Genomic DNA, 19209 nt, shown 5'->3' with positions numbered 1-19209 from the left:
CCCGCGCTCCTCCACCCCGGGGGAGCCCAGCCCGGCGCCGGCCGCCCGCAGGCCCGCGGCCAGCTGCCCTTCTCCGGGGCTGGGCGTGGCCGGCGCGGCGCCGCGCGGAGACTTCCCGCCCCGCTCCCCTTCCCTCCGCTCGCGGCCATCTGAATTCCCCCTTCGACTCCTGGGCGGAGGCCGAGCGAGCCTTCGCGAAAGGCGACGGCGGCGAGAGGAGTACTTAGGCGCCCCTCCCGGGCGGCGCGGCGCCGGCCGGCCGTGCAGTCGCGCGCTCGCCGCCAGCAAAGCTATTGGCTCGGCGCAGTCACCCCACGCGGGCTGCAGCGGCGGCCTCCGCGGATTGGCGCGCGGGCGAGCATCCACCGGGGCGCGCGCGAGCGGGTGCGTGCCGCCTGGGCCGCACCGAGGCCCGCCGCCCGGGCCGCACCGAAGCCCACCGTCGCGGGGCGCGGTTCTCCCTGCTCGTAATGACCACCCCTCCGCTGTCCCTGCGTTGCTGATGCTGCATTTGGGGCCGCTGCCAGCCCGGGTGGCCGATGCACCAATGCAAAGAAAGGGCGCGAAAGGCGCGCTCCCCGCTCGGGCGCATGCACCGACCGCCGCCCTCGGCCGCACACTGCAGCAATTCGCGCTCTCGCGCCGCACCCCTCCCCTCCTGCACTCATTTGCATATCCCACGATTGTGGCCAATCAGGACTCGTCTATCTCGAAGCGGACGGCTTTGGCCTGAGAGGAAAGGGAGTGGCTGGCGGCGCATGCGCCGCGGTGGCCGACTTGAACCGAGGCTTTTATTGCTGTAGTTTATTTCCACCCCCTTCCCTACTGCTCTGTCTCTCTCTCTCTTTCTGTCTCTCTGTCTCTCTCTCTCTCTCTTTCTTTTTTTCCACCCTAGCTGAGGCAGTGTTGGAGGAGAGGAAGAAAGGGAGACAGAGGATTGCATATATCTCTTAACATTCCTGAAAATTTCTATCAGCAAGACCAGCTAAGCGGCTGCACATTTTTCAATCCTGCAAAAAATACCAAGTCTCTTTCCGGGCAATTTTTGTTTTAAAGCTGCCCTCTTGAAATTAATTTTTTCCCAGGAGAGAGATGTCTTATCAGGGGAAGAAAAATATTCCGCGCATCACGGTGAGTTTGGTACTTGTGAAATCTGCGATCGGCCAGCAACCTTTTGTGGCACAGAACATATAAGGATTTTTTTTAAAGGAGGGGGAGGAAGAGAGACCCAACTTTTTTTTTTTTCCTTTTTTTCCCTTGTTGCTAAAGAGGGCGATCGTGATGGGAGACGCAAACCTATAGAATTGTAAGCCATATAGTTTCTAAGGCATTAAAATAGGAGCGTGAGTGCATTAAGGTCGTTTTACGTAGCGCGCCAGATCCGCTGTATCCTTTTATTGTCAGAGCGAGATGCTGTAGTGCTGGCCTGCGGGGTGTAAGCAAATGGATGCCAGATTGAATATGCATGGCTGAAGCTCGGATATTGTTCTCCCGGCTGCGTGCTGCGATGCTGGACTCCAGGAGCTGGACTCCAGGAGCTGGATGGGGAGATGGGGAAAGGGATTCTCCCTGCGTCTCCCGCCCCCACCGTAAAGGGCGTTCTGGAGACTTCCTCCGGTTCCTCAGAAAAAGGAGCGGGTTTTAGCCCGGAGGCGTAATGACAGCAGAGGGATGCTGAAAAGGGCTGGGTGTACCGGGATCCTGTGGAAACGGGAAGGAAAAATAGGGACGCGGTGATGAGCAGAGGAGGGGGAGAGGTAGGCTTGGGCTTTTTGTTGACCGGGACCGGTTTTTGGTGGCCCTCTCGGCTTCCTCGCCCAGTGGTTTGGGGCTGGGACCCTGGCGGCTCTGGGCTCGCTTTCTTGTGTCTTTCTGCCCCTTCTGCAGCCGGGGAGGCGTCCGTGTTGGCGCATACAAAGCGGGCTGGGAGGGTGGGCGTTGGGGACAGCGCCGAGCCGGGCTCCGGGAGGTAATGGCGCTGCGCGACGCGCGGAGCAGATGGCCCGGCCTCGGCCAGACAATGATCGCAGAGGCCGGAGATGCCGGCGCAGCTCTGGGGCCTGGGGTTGTTAGTTTGTAAATCGCGAGAAGCTCCAAGCGATGACTTTGCGATGCTTCGGCGATGAACACAGGTTCTTGTTCCCGCTGCTCCCCCGCCCGCCCCCATCTTCTCCCCATCTTTTCCCGGAAAAGTCTCGCCAGTCCTATTTCTCTACATCCCCGAATGAAATCCCGGGGAGGGAGGAACGCGAGGGAAATTCATTGCTATGTAATGATGTGCAATTGCAATGGGCCGGCTGATTGCTGGGTAGAACCCAGGGCTGAGGCGGTGACCGAAAGAATCTTTGAAAAGTCCAGATGTGTTTAGGGCTGGGTTTGAGGGCGTGCTTTCGCTCTGGTTTCCTCCTTAGCCACGGGTACCCCGACTTCCACTGGATGTACAAGGGCACACCCATCCGCAGGAGAGAGATGTGGGAGCACATGCACAGGGGAAGGGGCGTGTGCTCGGGAGGATTTACAGGATGAGGGGTTCTACAGCGGGGGGTGGGTACTAGCTTTTTCTTGAGGGCCAAGGACCCAAGATCCCAAAGGGCAGAGGGCCGGGGGACCCAGCGTTATGTGTTCCTTGCACTGCAGGAAGGAATCTGGGGAGTGGGGTGGAGAGCAGATTTGCTGCAAGCCTCAAGTACTCTGCTGTCTTCGTGAATGAAAAAGGCAGTTTCGTTTTGACAGTGTGGGGAGAAAAAAATTTAAAAAGCAAACAATCAACAAGACTGATTTTTAGAAGAGCGCCCCCTCTGCCCTTTAACAAAATCTGGTGGCATTATCATAGGACCTATAGCATGGTTTCCCTTCCTCCGTCAGCACGGCCAGCCTGTTATGTAAGATGCCACTCGAGTGAGCGGGGCTGTGATGTTTCATTTTTTTTCTCAACATGATGTTGGCTCGGGGATTCGCATGATGGCTGGAACAGGTACTGCAGTGACTAAGGGGAACAGGTGGTGAAGGGCAGGGCTTCTCTTTGCCTCCCAGGCGATGTTTATCCCATCAGAGCTGGATTCTGGGGAAGAGGGGGAGATCACTGTAGGCAGATAAGTGCACTGGATCAGGTGACCTTGGGCCAGTGGCTTAACCTCTCTGAGCCTCAGTTTCTTTATGTGTCCTTGGGACAAGAATCTAGCTCCCATCACCTCACAGATTTGATTTGAGGCTTGGGTGACGTGGTTTACAGGACAGGATTTTGTAAAGGTCTTAACCTTTACCTTATATAAATGCAGGAATCGTTTCTGACTATTTATTCCCATTTGACTTTCCAAAGTCTACAGCAGGATGAAGGCCCCTACAGTGTAACAATTAAAATAATCTTAGTGTTTCTCATGATGTTAGAAAAACAATAAATACTTTCTAAACCCAGGTGTATGTGCATTTCTGTGTAAAAGTATCTTTTTTCCTAGGTCTCTAGTAGCTTATATATATTTTTTAAAAGTTGCTGTAATTTCTTCTTGGTAGGTGCTAAATATAAAGCACTTGCTGAGAATATTATTCTTAACTGAATTTTGAGTTAACCGTTGTCAAAATGAACGCCGTTCTTTGAAGTGCTCTGTATATTAAAAAAGCAGTCATTTAAACCCAGCAGGGACTAATACAGGTGCGTGTCACATCGAACACAGAATTTTAGCATAACGTTCCATCAACAGCATTTGGGATAGAGATGAATCATAAGGTAACATTTCTGTTACATTCTTGGCCCTTATATGCTGCTTGTCATATATTTTTGTACCAATTAAAGTATCAGTATGTTTACAGTCAATAATGGTGTTAGATTTTAGAACTTGCCATCTCACCTGCTTTATTCTAAAACTACCTTTTTCTTAACAGCTTCATAGTTAAAATGGTGCATGTTTGAAGTGTTTTTTCCCCCTCTTTGCTACAATTGCTGTGATTTACCTCGAAGATAAATGCAAATATAAAGAACATACTGAATTGAAACCTTGCTATGGATGAACCAAGTGTGTTTCTGTATAGTATCCCATGACAACAGACTTTTGGTTAAATTTTCCCGGCACAAATCTCACCAAGAATCTACTTCCGCTACATGTGGGTGTATTTTTTTTTTTTTTAAATGAAGTTTAGCCTAAAGCCATTTAAAGCGATTGCCTTCTTTATCTGAAATCTTTTTACTGATCTTTAAAGGAAGATTGTTAGGCTTTTTTTTTCATTCTTTCTCTTTTGTGCTTGTAGGTCTAATGGAAATAGATAGTTGTTGTCTCTGTTGTGTTTTTTTTCTTTTTCTTTTTCTTTTTTTTCTCTAGGATAAGCTTTGAGCTTTGCCAGTATGTTCTGACTCATCAAGTGATGAGTAGATTGCCAAATACAGATTCACCTTTGTCACTGAGTCTTTCCAAAATTGGCTCATTTTGAGCAGTGAAAATGTGGTCTTAGCTCATTTATCTTACTACCAACTGCTTCTCATGGATCAGTTACGAATTGTGACCTTACTACTTCTTTGTTTCAGAGTGATCGGCTTCTGATCAAAGGAGGTAAAATCGTTAATGATGACCAGTCATTCTATGCAGACATATACATGGAAGATGGGTTGATCAAGTAAGTGTAACTCATTACTGCCACAAATTTGGGTACCTTGCAGTGTTCCTAAGCATTAGCTACAATTCATACCCGTAGTATCAAGCTGTAGTGATTTAGAGACTAACTCAGTATCTGTTTAAGCCTAGTTTGATTGGTGGTAATGAGTGAGTTTGAAAACTCAGATTTAGGGAATTCAAAGCCACAATTAAATGCACACCCATTTCCTTACGTGTTATGTAATTGACTATTTTTAACCGAGGTGACACAACATCTTCTTGTTGCCACATACTCAGGTTATGATCCATTGACTATATTAAAGGTTTTACTAGAATGTACTTGTGTGGGGTGGATAGGACAATCAAAGGACACAAACGTGAAGTACAGCCTTTTCTATCATGATAGCACATCTGCCTTCTTAATCAAGAATCTAAGTTGTTGGGGGCAATGGACACCAAATTAATTACTTAAGTCACAGAGACAAATTACTGCCTCATTCCGAGGGAATTTTAGATTTCATTTTTTAAGTGGCAACTAACACAAATAGGACTGCCCTTTTGTTTATTGTGTATTGTGTTTCAAAGGAGAAAACAACAAAGCAGTTACTGAATTAGGGTATTTTTGGGTCCTAGAGGGTTAAGTGAGCGGAGAACATCTCAATATCCTCGTGCCCTTCCGACTGGGACAACTCAGAGGGCTCTGAAGAAATAGCACATCTGTTTAAAGACAAACACTGCCGCAAATGACATCTTTTAAATAAGCAGCATTTATCAAGGGCTAGCAGCAAACCAGTCCAGAGGAGTGGAAAATTGTAGTGGACATGTCTGTTGCCTGGAAACTCACACCCTGATTTATGATCCTAAAAGAGGTTTTAACATTTCCACATTTAATGTTTTCTCCATGTGTGTTTGCTTGTGACAGTCTCAGCTCCAGGCTCTAAAATACCACGACTTTCATGTTCCATTTTCCCCCAAGTGGAAAGCAGCATGATCTGGTCTGTAACACTCTGGCCTAGAAGTGAACAAGCCTGTGTGCTATTTTTAGTCATCACTAATTTGTTTTAGAACTTTACCAACTCCCCCTTGATTACTTTTTCCTTTTCAAAAAACTGGCATAAAGATGTAGCAGAGATATTTTTTAAAAATTGGAGATGAATCCTTGTTACCCAACTTAATGAATATTAATTTTGCTGCCTTTGTTATCTGAGTTGCTGATCCCACGCTTCCATATTTTTAAATAGTTGCAATCATAGTGTTTACTTATTATTATTATCTTTGCTTTGTTTTGTTCTGTTCCCTTCCCTTCTACTCCTCATTTCTCTTAGCTGGAAAGGATATGGTGAAAATAAATGTTTGTAAAGTGCAACCAGGTCTGGAGAAAATTGTTATAGGATAATTAACTCAACTGAGTGTTGTAAGGAAAGTATAATGATATTTTATGTAAATATCTCAGGGCTTTGTTATCATTTGATCCTATGGGTTTTCTGGTAACTAAGCCTCTTTGATTGGCCTCTGATGCCTTATTTAGATTTTGTTTTCTAGTATGCTCTGCATTGCCTCTTGAGGGTAGGGAGTGAGGGGTGCACAGATTATGAATGATAACAATAATCTGAAGAGTCTTTAGAACATAGGGAGGGGTTGTTTACGGCTTGGTGAAAATGTCTGTCAGATCCCATTTGATTTAGGACATTTCTTTACAATCATTATCACCCACCCTGTTTATTTAGGCAAATAGGAGAAAACCTGATTGTGCCAGGAGGGGTGAAGACCATTGAAGCCCATTCCAGAATGGTGATCCCTGGAGGGATCGATGTCCATACCCGCTTCCAGATGCCCGATCAGGGGATGACCTCTGCTGATGACTTCTTTCAAGGCACCAAGGCGGCCCTGGCTGGGGGAACCACCATGATCAGTAAGACAGCTTACAAAGAATAATCTTAGGGCTTGGGAACCATTATCGTTTGAAAATGAGTCTGTGTTGTTTGAGTCTTTCCTTTTAAAGGTTGCGGAGCTAAGCAGTGGACGGATCTACCACGTAAGGGGGTGAGGGTGGGCCAGCCTTAGTCTCATTTTCTGTCCAGCTCTGAGGTTCTCCAGTTGAACTTGAGAATACGCTTCTAGAGAATTTTGGTAGGATAAAAGAGTGGCTTCTTGCTTTCTCTGCTTGAGAACTTTTGTCTTCCTTAACCTGAAAATGTGATTTGATTGTGGTCACTTTGAAAACACAGCATTTGGAGTAATCTTCAAAGCTATTAGTATTGAGCCTTTGCTCCTAACTATCTGATTTTGACTTTTAAAGAATTCCTGAGTGTGTATCTTCTTGCAATGAGGCTGGGGTACAGCAAATGAACTGTTGAACGAGGAACGTCAATTCCACTGATAGGAAAATCCAATGGAGGGATTACTTCCTGGCCTGGGTTTGACATAAATGGAATTGGGCAGTCCTGCTTGGAGAAGCACCCACAGATATCAGTTGTTTAGATACGAAAATTGCTGCTGTGAACAGCTGGGTGCCCTGTAAATATCGCTCAGTTGGATTTATGCTTTTCATTCAGCTAAATCTAAAGTATACTTCCTAACAAATGTGAAGAGTTTGCTTGTGAATGGTCAGTTTCCAGCATGCCTGTCGATTGTCCCTTTGGCAAATATCATTTTGAGTTTGAGGAGGTAGGCAAGTTGCACAGTGGCCCACCAGACACATTTTTTTTTTAATTTTTATTTTTTTATTGAAGTGTAGTCGATTTACAATGTTGTGTTAGTTTCAGGTGTACAGCAAAGTGATTCAGTTACATATCTATATGTATCTATTCTTTTTCATATCCTTTTCCATTATGGTTTATTACAGGATATTGAATATAGTTCCCTGTGCTATACAGTAGGACCTTGTTGTTTATCTATTTTATATATAGTAGTGCATATCTGTTAATCCCAAACTGCTAATTTATCCCTTCTCCCCTTTCCCCTTTGGTAACCATAAGTTTGTTTCTATGTCTGTGAGTCTGTTTCTGTTTTGCAAATAAGTTTATTTGTATCATTTTTTTTTTTGGTTCCACATATAAGTGATATTATATGATATTTACCTTTCTCTGTCCGACTTACTTCACTTAGCACGATAATCTCTAGGTCCATCCATGTTGCTGCAATTGGCACTATTTCATTTTTTTTTTAAAGATTTTATCCAAGAGTGAAAGTCAATATACAGTCTGTCTTTTTTATTTATTTATTTATTTATTTATTTATTTATTTATTTATTTATTTTTGGTTGTGTTGGGTCTTCGTTTCTGTGCGAGGGCTTTCTCTAGTTGCGGCGAGCGGGGGCCACTCTTCATCGCGGTGCGCGGACCTCTCACCGTCGCGGCCTCTCCCGTTGCGGAGCACAGGCTCCAGATGCGCAGGCTCAGTAGGTGTGGCTCACGGGCCCAGTTGCTCCGCGGCATGTGGGATCTTCCCGGACCGGGGCACGAACCCGTGTCCCCTGCATTGGCAGGCGGATTCTCAACCACTGTGCCACCAGGGAAGCCCCTACAGTCTGTCTTAAAAGCTTATGGTTCAGTTCAGAAGAGGGTCCAAGTGGAAAGAACTTAGCTCTTTCTGCTTTAGAAAAAAACCTATCTTGCTGGTTACTTTTCAGAATGATGCTCTCTTTACGTGTAACTTCAGGGTGTGTTTCTGAGCTTCCTCTTGTCTGCCCTACCACCCAGGAGAACATTGCTATCCCATTCTAGTTCGAGCTCTTCGACTTTTTAAATCACACACTCACCTCCCTGTGTCCTTTCTGGTCTTCGGGGTGTCACCACTGATCAGAAAGGGCATCCAAGTGTAAGCCTCACTGTTGCTGCCTCTTTCTCGCCGCTCGTATTACCTTCTAACCTAGAGGGCGCTGTTCTTGGTGGGGGCGGTGTTGGCATCTGCACACCCCTTGGGACTCTGGCCTAGTGTTGACGCCTGCTCTTTTGTCAGTGGCATCTGTCAGGACTCCCTGGCGCCAGTGGGCATTTCTGCCCCTCCTCCAGGGCCAGCCGTGGAGCCACACTGGAGCTTGGAGAAGCACAGATGGCCTGCGTGTCAGCCTAGAAGACCAAGTCAAGGTTATAATCGGCCTCAGTTTGGAGTCCCGGTGGCGGCCCTGTAGGCCTGTGCCTTGGTCACAGTGTGTTAATAAGTCACAAATAATATTTCCTAAGGGAGCGATCAGTGACATCTATCATTGGGCTGAGGGGCAGCCCTCCGAGGTGGAAATACCCCCAACCAGGGCACTAACTTGCTGTGTGACCTTGGGCGAGTCACCTCGCTTTTTTGGGCTGCTCATCTGCACAGTGAAGGATTTGCACTAGATGACCCTGGATGCCCTTTCCAGCGCCCACGTTTGGCGATTCACTGCGCTCAGAGACAGGGTTTGCCTCTAATCAGATGCACTTCGCGCCACAATGCATCAAAGCCCTGCTTTCTCTCCGACTTACTTGAAAGGCCCCATCCTGCATTCTCGAATGTGCGTTTTCACTCCTCAACACTTGACCGGTTCTTTGGCCCCTCTCCTGCTTCTTGTCCCTTTCTGCCTTCCCTCCCCTCCCACCCCCCCACCGTCACATGTGGGCGCATCCCTTCCTGCTGACACCCTGACCTTCCCTTTGGCCTTCTTTCTCAGCGGTTGTGGGTATCTTTCCCTTCCTGCCAGGTGGGTTCCTTGTGTGCAGGGACCAGGGATGTCTCCACAAGTCCTGCACCTGTACTGAGGGCCCAGAATAGGCAGCGGATGACCTTATGGCAGCTCGGAACGAAGGAGGAGGGAGAAATCAGACTGCCTGCCCCTCTCAGTTGAGCAGAACGCGAGCGTATTTTAATGCAGGGGTGGTGATGCAGTCAAAGAGGAGGACGATTTAAGGAGCAGATCTCAAAGGACGAAAGTAATCAGAGGTAGTGGCGATGTGGTCACAGTTGTCACACCCCAAACTCCACTGCTTGTGTATCCTGAGAAAAATATTTACTCCTGCAAATGCTCACCTGTGGTTACTGACCTCTATAGAATTCCCACTGCCTGCCCTTCCCTCAGGAGATCACGTGGCAATAATACAGATGAGGAAATCAGGGTTCTTTTTTCTGCTTGCCAGTCATGCGTTCTGCATTGCTTTAAGTGAGTCCGCGGCTGGAGCCTGCTTTATAGTGGGAGCCTTCCAAAGAGGCATAGCTAGCTTAGTGGGTCGGGACCTGCGACCTGCTGCTTCAGTGAGATTGTAGCTTCTTTAATGAGCATTGAGGCCAGAACTAAGTATTTCGGGCACTCCGAAGGGATTCAAGTGAAAACTTACAGAAACAAAAGCCATTGAAGGAAATTGGCACCATACCCCCGGCAGCCCCTCCCTCCCAGCTTTCTGAGTTGCTCCAAGACATGTCACCTGATGTGTCTTCACCTGCCGCTTGCTGTGTGTTTCCCAGGTCACGGGACCTGGAGGCTCCATTTCGATCTGAAATGGCCCAGCCTGTGGTGGAAAATGCAGCTGAATATTCCCAGTTTGGAAACGGAGGTGACACGTCAGCAGCAGAAAATAATATTATTGCCATCACACAGAGCCTCCCATTGAGAAATGTACAATGAGATCTTTGTAAGGGGCCGTCCGTGTGGGGCAGAGGGAATGTCCTTTGCCCTTCCCATCCAATGAGGCGTGGGCAGAGGCTCTAGACATGCTCCCTGTAGGCGGCATCCAGACCAGCTGAGGGGTCACGGAAGCGGCAGGGGTGCTGCTTGGAGAAAGCGCTGCTGGCGTCCCGGGGACTTTATGATCATCAGAGTTGTTGAGACCCCAGCATCTCCAGGAAGCAGGCAGGAACAGTTACTTCCATTTCACAGAGGGGAAGCCAGAGGGCAGGGCACTCACCCCGCGCACCAGCGCAGGTGGCGGGTATGGAGCACACACCTGCAACTGTGACTCCACCACCTGCCAGCAGCGTGACCTTTGCTTTAAGCCTCGGTCGCCTCACCTGCAAAACCGGGAAAGTTGTTACAGAGATCGACAGTGGAGGCATCAGAATAGTACCTGGCCCGCAGTTATCACTCAGCCGTGGTGGTTATTATCGTTCCATCTCACATCAGGTACCAGCAACCGCCCATCTCCATAGAGGCCCCCTCTGGATCTCAACTCTCTCAACAGAGGCAGAGAAAAGAGGCTCCAGCTGTAGGGTCTGACCCAAACATTTGCTGGGAGCAGGGGTCCTCCAAGCATGGTCAGCAGACTGGGTACCCTGGTGTTACTTGGGGTAACGCCTCCTAAAACATTCAGCTTCCTGGGCCCACCCAGCCCCTTGAAGTGGAGAGTCTGCTGATGGCACCTGTGAATCTGTACTTGAATCTGGTGATTGTCAGGTGCACCTGGGGAGCTGTTGGAAAGTCTGGATCTCGGGGGTCCATGCCAGATCTACAGACTCTAGATCGCTAAGGATCGGAAGCCACTGCTCAGCGAAGAGAGCTTGAATGTTTCTGCTAACCTGAACTCAGGGCTTTCCCTAGGGGTGTGGAGCCCCCGGCACAACACATCCAAGGGGGCTTCTTCCCCGCCCTGAAGCTGCTGTACAGGAGAGACCAGGATGGGACTTGAGCACAGACAAGGCGAGGACAGCCAGCTGCCTCAGGGCTGGAAGGGGCTGTCTCTCCTGAACTCTGGACTTGTCACTTACCTGCTGGATGTGGCTCCCAGGGGTACCCCGATTCCTGCACCCAGCCATCCCCAGTCAGACTCACCCTCTTCTCTCCATCTCCTGCTGCTACCCCAGCGCCCAACCCTGGAGAGGGCTGCCCTCAGGGTCCTGCTGGCTCAAACCCACGGTCACCTTGTGCCGAATCAAGTTAATTCTGTCTCTGTATTATCTCTTCCTTTGCCGATCCAGACCTTTGTCGTCTCTACTGGATTTTGGCCCCAGCTTCTGAGGGTCTCACTGCCCTGATCCCTACCTCTGCAGCCCATACATCACCTTGCAGCCTGGGCTCTTCTTGTGGACCGATCATGCTACCTCCATGCTCTGAAGCCCTCAGCGACCCCCTCTGGCTCTGAGAATGCAGCCCAAGTGGCAGAACCCAATCCTGCTGCCCCAGCCGAGACTTACATTGTCAGTTACCCCAGCCAGGGATGCCCTTCCCTTCTTTCCTTTGCCTCTGGAAATCTTCGTTACCCTTCAAGGGCTAGCTTAGGTGTTACCTCCGTCCCGAAGCCCCCATGCAGCCCCCTCTGCCGTAATCTACCACTTATTCTGTGCGCCTTGGCCAACAGTGGGTTTTCATGGCCTGGCCCTCGGGACATTCATCCTGTGTTACAGTTTGATCAAGGCTCCTCTGCCTCTTTCTGTTAATGTTCCCCGCCCAGCAGTGTCTCACTCCTGAGACACTTCACTCCATCGATGCCTGCAGTTGAATGAATGAATGAATGAATGAATGATTGGATGAGTTTATATACTCGTGGGACTTGGTTTCCTGCTTCATCTGAGTGTGATGCCAGAGGACCGAAAATCCTGGGGCGGGAGGAGGGTTTACGCGTCTGGTGTTAATTGCGTTCATTTGCACCGAAACAGCTGTCTCTTCAGCAGTGCCCCGTTTCTGCCGCTCCAGCCCCCTGGTCCCTGCGGTCCAGTCAGGTGTGGCAACAGCTGGAGGGGGAGAGAGGCAGGAGGGGAAAGCCCAGAGCTCGAGCATCGGCCTGAGGTCACGAATGGGTATTTCTCCCCCCGTCTTTTCGGCAGGAGGTGGGGATGCTGGTCCTCCCATGAGAGAGCTCGCTCTCCGAGTGCATGGGGTGGTCCCTGAGTGCCACGGTGGACTCAGCAGTCATCCCCGAAACCCCTCGGGCTTGTCCAGCTCTTCCTAGAGAGCCACGCCTGCGGAGGCAGGAGGCCTAGATCGAGGCTAGGTGACTTCCCACAGCCCCCGCTGGCCGGGCCTTCCTGGGGAGGCGTGTCCTCGGAGTGTCCCTGGGGCACATCCACTGCTTGTCGTTTCTTCGTCCATGTGGCATTTGGGTTTGTTCCCCCGCCTCTGACGGGTCCACGTGTGAACACACACGCACTGTAATATGAATGTGTCTGTAATCGATACTTTGATTATTCCCTTTGCATCATTCATTTGACTCGGGTTAGAAAGTGTTTACAGAAAAACCTGACCACATCAGACGAAAGTCTCGAAGTCCAGGACCCAAGTTGTGGCCACTAAATCTGCCTGTGGGCTGGCAATTAGAAAGCGACGTCATCCCATGGGCTGTGGGAGTGGGCTCTTTCTGCCTGCTTCTCCTCGCGTCTCCCCAGTCCCCACTTGGGCGAGATCACACATTTTGCCTACGGACACGAGGGCCTTCTGCAAGCAGACGCCACAGGACAGGGCCTGCTCAGGTGTCGCCGTGCAAGTCTTGGCCACGAATGGCTGGATTGGAAGAATCCGAGCACTCCCTGGGATATTTTGGGCCGATCACCTAATACCTGGTACCGAGCAGAACAGAGGAAGAGAGTGAAAAAGATGAAGCATTCTGGGAAGTAGCACTGCTCTTCCGGAAGGACCAGCACCCTCTTTACTAGACGCTCTTCTCAGGAAGGAGGCTGTTGGGTTGGGCTCCAGCCAGCCTCATGGTCCAGCTGGGTTTAGGGTCTGCCTGGCCCTTCCGGAAGCAGGGACATTTCTGTTTGGGTCCCTGGCCCTATTTCATGGACATTGTGGCAGTTATCCTAATCTACTCAGGGTGTCTTGCCTGGCTTCTGGCCCTGAGAGCTGGTGGTTACAGCTTTGGAAATCACCCCAGCCCACAGAAGGGTGGGCTTCATCTCTTAAGACGGCATCTGGGGACTTCCCTGGCGGTCTAGCAGTTAAGACTCCACTGCAGGAGGCACGGGTTCGATTCCTGGTCGGGGAGCTAAGATCCCACATGCTGTGCAGCGTGGCCAAACAGTAAAAAATAAAAAGAGGCATCTGCATCCTCCGTGATCTAGTTCTGACGTGGCCCGTGGGTGCTGGGTACAGAGCATGGAGTGTCTCAGTAGTGGATGTTCCCAGAGCCTGTTCTCTGACTTTCTGTGGAGCGGGATATTCTGACTGTTGGGGATGTCTTGTCAATCCTGTTGCCCAGAGTTGCTCTTCTTCCTGAGAAGAGCGTCTAGTAAAGAGGGTGCTGGCTTTGCCGGAAGAGCGGTGCTACCTCCCAGAATGCTTCACCTTTTTCAGTCTCTTCCTCTGTTCTGCTCGGTACCAGGTATTAGGTGATCGGCCCAAAATATCCCAGGGAGTGCCCGGATTCTTCCAGCCCAGCCGTTCGTGGCCGGGGGGATGTGGATGGGATGGGTTCCAGCAAGGTCCTGCCGGCCTTTGATGTGAGGGACGCACTTTCAGCTGTCAGCGTCGCGCAGGCTCAGGGTTCCGCATGGCTACATAAGAGCCTGCATGACACACACATGTCCAGGGATACCCTTGTTCCCTGTCCCGGCCGAGTGAGCTGGGCAAAGACTTAACAGACCGCACAGATCTTGTCCTATCCATTGTTATGAGACCCCCAGCAAACGTGGAAGCTGCCCATGCTGGCTGCCTGATAAGCAGCTGAATGAGTCTGGACCAAAACCTGGACCCCATTGCTCTTCCTCTTGGGATCTTTGGCATTGTTGTCCTGGGGTCACCCCCTTCTCACGTGATGAAAATCTTACATGGGACCCCGTACCTGGCAGGTAAGACTAAGGAAAGCAGGGCAGCTCTGGCTGGAATGGTGGGCCATGGGAGAGCCCAGGTCCTCTCCCCCTTCTCCCCGTCCTCCCCCTGTTGGCAGCCCCTCTGCCTCTGGGGAATCCTAGGGCTTGGGGAAGCACAGTTGGAAAGCCCCCATTCCATCACTGCCTTCCCGCATTGCTTACCTTCCCTCCAGAGCCTGGCAATGCGACTGGTCCCTGCATAGCTTCTGTGCTGAGTTGTAGGGGGAAAGTAAGAAGTGTTCAGGAAGAAGGGACATACCCACTTAGTCACTTAGGAGAACTCCTAACCACACTGTACGTTTTCAGTGGTTTTGTTGAAGGTGATTTCTGTTCAAGACAGGAACTAGAACGCAGCACCCCATTTCATTTCCCTGCCCAGCTTGGTGTCCGTCTGCTGTGCTTCTCGTAAGAGTGCCTTTTCGTGAGAGGTGGACGTTCTGTCCTTTAAACAGTCAATGATGTGCAGTGTTTTAAAGGGATAGATGACTATCTTAGGAAGGGGTTGGTCTAGGGATCTGTCCGTAGCTCTGGTCCCCATCACTCCATGGGGGGCCCTTTCCCCTGCTTTCCCCCTTTTTCCTCTTTGAAAAGACCTCCCTGTTGCTTCTCTGGAAATGATTATTTATCTCCCTGGGCTTTGAGGGCTCTGCCTTCAACTGTCTGCCGTTGTTGGATAGCCATTTACCCAGATCCCTTGCTTTTAGTCTTAACTGCCAGGGGAATGACCCAGGGGAATGACAGTGAGTAGAAATTAGAGTTCTTTCTGGTTAACCCATATGGGATCCGGCTCTCTTTGAATGTGACTAAATGTGCCCCTAATGATAGGGAGGAGGCAGTGGGGTAGGGTCTCTGTGGCCGAGGCTGACTATCCTGTGAAAGGAATTTTGCAGTGAGCCAGTTACAAACCTCGCCTGCACGCTGGAATCCCCTGGGGAGTTTTCACTAAGCACAGAGACCAGAACTTCTGACTTGACTGTTCTAGGTGGGCCTGGGTATTGGTAGGTTTTTGTATTTTTGTTTTTTAATACTTATTTTATTTTTTTTTGGCCACACCGCGTGGCATGCGAGATCTTAGTTCCTCGACCGAGGATTGAACCCGTGGCCCCTGCAGTGGAAGTGTGGAGCCCTAACCACTAGACCGCCAGGGAAGTCCCCTGGGCGTTGGTAGTTTTAAAGCTTCCAGGTTAGGAGCCGTGGATCTGCTCCTAACCTAGGTGCCTAGTCCAACAGTTGGACTTCTGTTGAAACTGAATGAACGTCTGCCAAGGTTTCCTAAAAGCCAGAGCTGCCTTCTGACCCCAGTTCCCTGCTGTATCCTGTCCTCTTTGCAAAGGGACGGGGATTCCACTGGTGTGACCTGGGGTGGGTGAGTTCTGTAGCCAGGTGCCCTCCAGAAGCTTAGAAAACAGGGTGGGGCTGAGCTCAGGTCCCTGAAAAGGGCCTCCTCCTTCGGTTGCTGTCCTTGGTGTCCTGGAAGGTTTTACTTAGCTGATTGCCTAACAGGGCACTGGTTAGGACTTAGAGTGGGTGGGTGAGAGGTGATGAACAGGACAGGGCCGGAGAGTGGGATGACAGGGGGTGCTGAAGGCAGAGCGGAGCTGGGGTGTGGGCCCAGCCCTGTGGGCCACCTGCTGTGCTGGTTTCCCTGAGAAAACCCTACTGTCTTTAGGTTGAATCAATAGTGTTTATGACCTAATCTCCCTCTAATGATAGGTCAGAACTGGAATCCTTCCTTGTGGGGAGACTGTGAGGGAAAAATCAAAAGGGCCTGGTAATAACATAGAATCATAGACTTTTTTTTTTTTTTTTATTTATTTTTTTTATTTTTTTTTTTATTTATTTATGGCTGTGTTGGGTCTTCGTTTCTGTGCGAGGGCTTTCTCCAGTTGTGGCAAGTGGGGGCCACTCTTCATCACGGTGCGCGGGCCTCTCATTATCGCGGCCTCTCCTGTTGCGGAGCACAGGCTCCAGACGCGCAGGCTCAGTAATTGTGGCTCACGGGCCTAGCTGCTCCGCGGCATGTGGGATCTTCCCAGACCAGGGCTCGAACCCGTGTCCCCTGCATTAGCAGGCAGACTCTCAACCACTGCGCCACCAGGGAAGCCCAGAATCATAGACTTTTAAGGCAACCATTCATATCTTCTGTCCCAGCCTCTCTTTCCTTCTCTCAGCTGGGTGAAATTTACTGGAGCATGTTTCAGAGGGTGAGATTGCAAGGAACAGGGCAGGACAAGGATGGGAGAGCTCCAGCAATCAGAAGGCCTAAGTTTAATTTCCCTTTCTGATACTTTCTGTTTGAGTGTGATCATCTAATATATTTCTAGAGGCAATTTCCATGTCTATAAAATGGAGACAATAGATTCCTATTTCTTAGGGTTATATGCAAAGTAAGTGAGACTGTTTGTGCTATACTATTTATTTTTAAAATTTTTTTATTTTTAAAAAATTTTTATTTATTTATTTACTTTGGCTGTGCCAGGTCTTAGTTGCAGCATGCGGGATCTTTGTTGCAGCATGTTTGGTTGCGGCATGTGGGATGATCTTTAGTTGCAGCATGTAGACTTCTTAGTTGCAGCATGCAGACTCTTAGTTGCGACATGCACGTGGGATCTATTAGTAGTTTGGCAACCAGGGATCGAACCCGGGCCCCCTGTGCTGGGAGCATGGAGTCTTACCCACTGGACCACCAAGGAAGTCCCTGTGCTATTTTATTTAAAAATGATTATTGTGACACTTTTGGCACATGTGTGAATCAGTTGATCAGTTGATCTGTCTACCTATCTAATCTATGATCTAGCCATCTACTCTCTCTATATCAATATCTCAATTACCTATCTAAGCTATCATCATCTATCATCTATCTTATATATCTAGTCTGTATATTTTGCTGTTTGTTATCTATGTAAATCAACATGATCTCTTTAATCCATCTATCTAATCTGATAGCTATCTATCTATCTATCTATCTATCTATCTATCTATCTGTCTATCTATCCTCTACCTATCCGCTGTTCATCACTCCTGATCCAAGGATGCAGTCACATTCCAGCTGATTCCAGATGGATATCTCCCTTTACTGCCACTTGGGGGGATCAGGAAGAAATTCGAGCTTCTTTCATCTTCAAGCCCATAATGGAGTTCATGTTTCCAACGCAGCAGGAAAAACAGTCATCTATAAAAAGCCCTTTAAAATGTCTTCTTATACAAAAAAAATTTTTTTTTTTTTTTTTTACTTTTCACTTTTCTTCCCCTTCCAAATAATCGCTAGAGAATTTGGGGCTTAAATTTCTTGACAACACACTTGATGCCACAGATGCAAAGCAGTGTCATCAACAAGTGGCTGATCTAGTCAATAACTCTTGCTAGATTTGAATTTTTAGCCAAGAAAGGAATTTAAACGGGGCCAACTTTATCATGAGTTGTCGCTGTGCTGTTGAACGCCTGGGCCCCTCGTTTCTCGTGGTGGATGCATTTCAGTGTCTGCATGGAGGTTTGCATTCTCTGCACAAACACCTCCCTTCCCACAGCCCTGCGGCCTGCTGCGCTCCCAGTGCACGGCCTGGGGTTACCCCTCTGGCAGTGTTGGTGACAGATTCTTCCCCAGGGGCTGTTTTGGCTAAAAAAGCTTTCAGCCATAGAGGGCCTCACACTCAGAGACATGTGGCATGAGAGTCCTGTGGGACTCAGCTCACTCCTCTCTGGGCAGACGCTGCCAGGGGCCGGTTCCTCTTTTGTGGCATCAAATGAAGGGACTGTGTCAGACCCCTCAGAGATGACAGCGCTGGTCTTGACCATTGGTGGCCAGTTCTGGTAGAGACAGACAGCTGCTTTTTACAAAACTTTATTTTATTTTATTGAGGTATAGTTGATTTTCAATGTCCTGTTAGTTTCAGGTGTACAGCACAGTGTCTCAGCTATACATATATATTCCTTTCCCTTATGGGACACTACAAAATATTGATTTTAGTTCCTTGTGCTATACAGTAGGTCCCTGTTGGCTATCCATTTTATATATAGTTGTATGTATATGTTAATCCCAACCTCCTAATTTATCCCTCCTCCCCTTCCCCTTTGATAACCATAAATTTACTTTCTATGTCTGTGGGTCTATTTCTGTTTTGTAAGTAGGTTTATTGGTATCTTTTTTTTTTTTTTTTTTTTAAAGAATCCACATATAAGTGATATCATACGATCCTTGTCTTTGTCTGGCCTACTTCACTTAGTGTGATAATCTCTAGGTCCATCCATGTTGTTGCAGATAGACAGCTGCTTTTGCTTCCACATTCACATCTCATACTTCTTTCATCCAGCTGGGAGTCTTTATTATTGTTATTTATTTATTTTTTGCCTTTGTTCATTAGCTCCACAAATCATGGGGGTAGAAAAAGCGGGCAGAACAGATCCATAGTTAAGGCAAGGAGAGAGTTTAGTTAGAAAACTATGTCCTGAGGGGTTGACAGATAATTTGGGGGCCCCTCTGAGCCCAGTGGAGACGGGTGGACTTAGTATTTTGGAGGAAATGCAATCCTTGCTTCAGGGTTTTAAATGCAAACCCAATGGAGTGTCCCAGCAACAGGCTCGGAATTGGTGGTGTGTTTTACGTGTCATTTTACACAATTAGATGGGGGCTTCAGCCCTGCGTGTACGATGGGCATGTAAGTTATTGTCCAAATTGGATGCACTTTTGAGAGTGAAAGGGCTGCTGCTAATTGTTACCCCAGGACAACAGCATAAACCGGGCTGCCCGGGTAAACCCAGGTATATGTCACTCTTCTTCCAAGGGGCTCGCGTTGAGTTCTCTTGTTCTCTGACGAGCTCGGAAGGGGAATGACCCAGTGGCTGCTCTCCGGACCCCTCCACTGACCTGCAGGGAATCATAGTGGGGAGCTGCCTGATTCCGTCCTTTGCACAAGAAACAGTA

At 48.9% G+C, this 19209-nt stretch overlaps 1 protein-coding gene across 2 annotated transcripts in view; it reads left to right on the top strand.

The window, feature by feature from the left end:
- The window catches only part of DPYSL2 (dihydropyrimidinase like 2), a 115222-nt gene that overhangs the window by 38211 nt on the left and 57802 nt on the right, over positions 1-19209 (top strand). The window contains exons 1-3 of one of the 2 annotated variants that reach the window (XM_036855013.1): positions 746-1131; positions 4517-4605; positions 6311-6495. In XM_036855013.1, the coding sequence (XP_036710908.1) occupies positions 1093-1131; positions 4517-4605; positions 6311-6495 (313 nt within the window). In that variant the 5' untranslated portion in view covers positions 746-1092. Of the gene's footprint in view, positions 1-745; positions 1132-4516; positions 4606-6310; positions 6496-19209 lie in introns of those variants that run through there. The other variant, XM_036855011.1, reaches the window with a different exon arrangement.

This window comes from Balaenoptera musculus, chromosome 6 (genome assembly GCF_009873245.2).
Source record: "Balaenoptera musculus isolate JJ_BM4_2016_0621 chromosome 6, mBalMus1.pri.v3, whole genome shotgun sequence".
NCBI lineage: Eukaryota > Metazoa > Chordata > Mammalia > Artiodactyla > Balaenopteridae > Balaenoptera > Balaenoptera musculus.
This window is presented reverse-complemented; position numbering and strand designations above follow the sequence as displayed.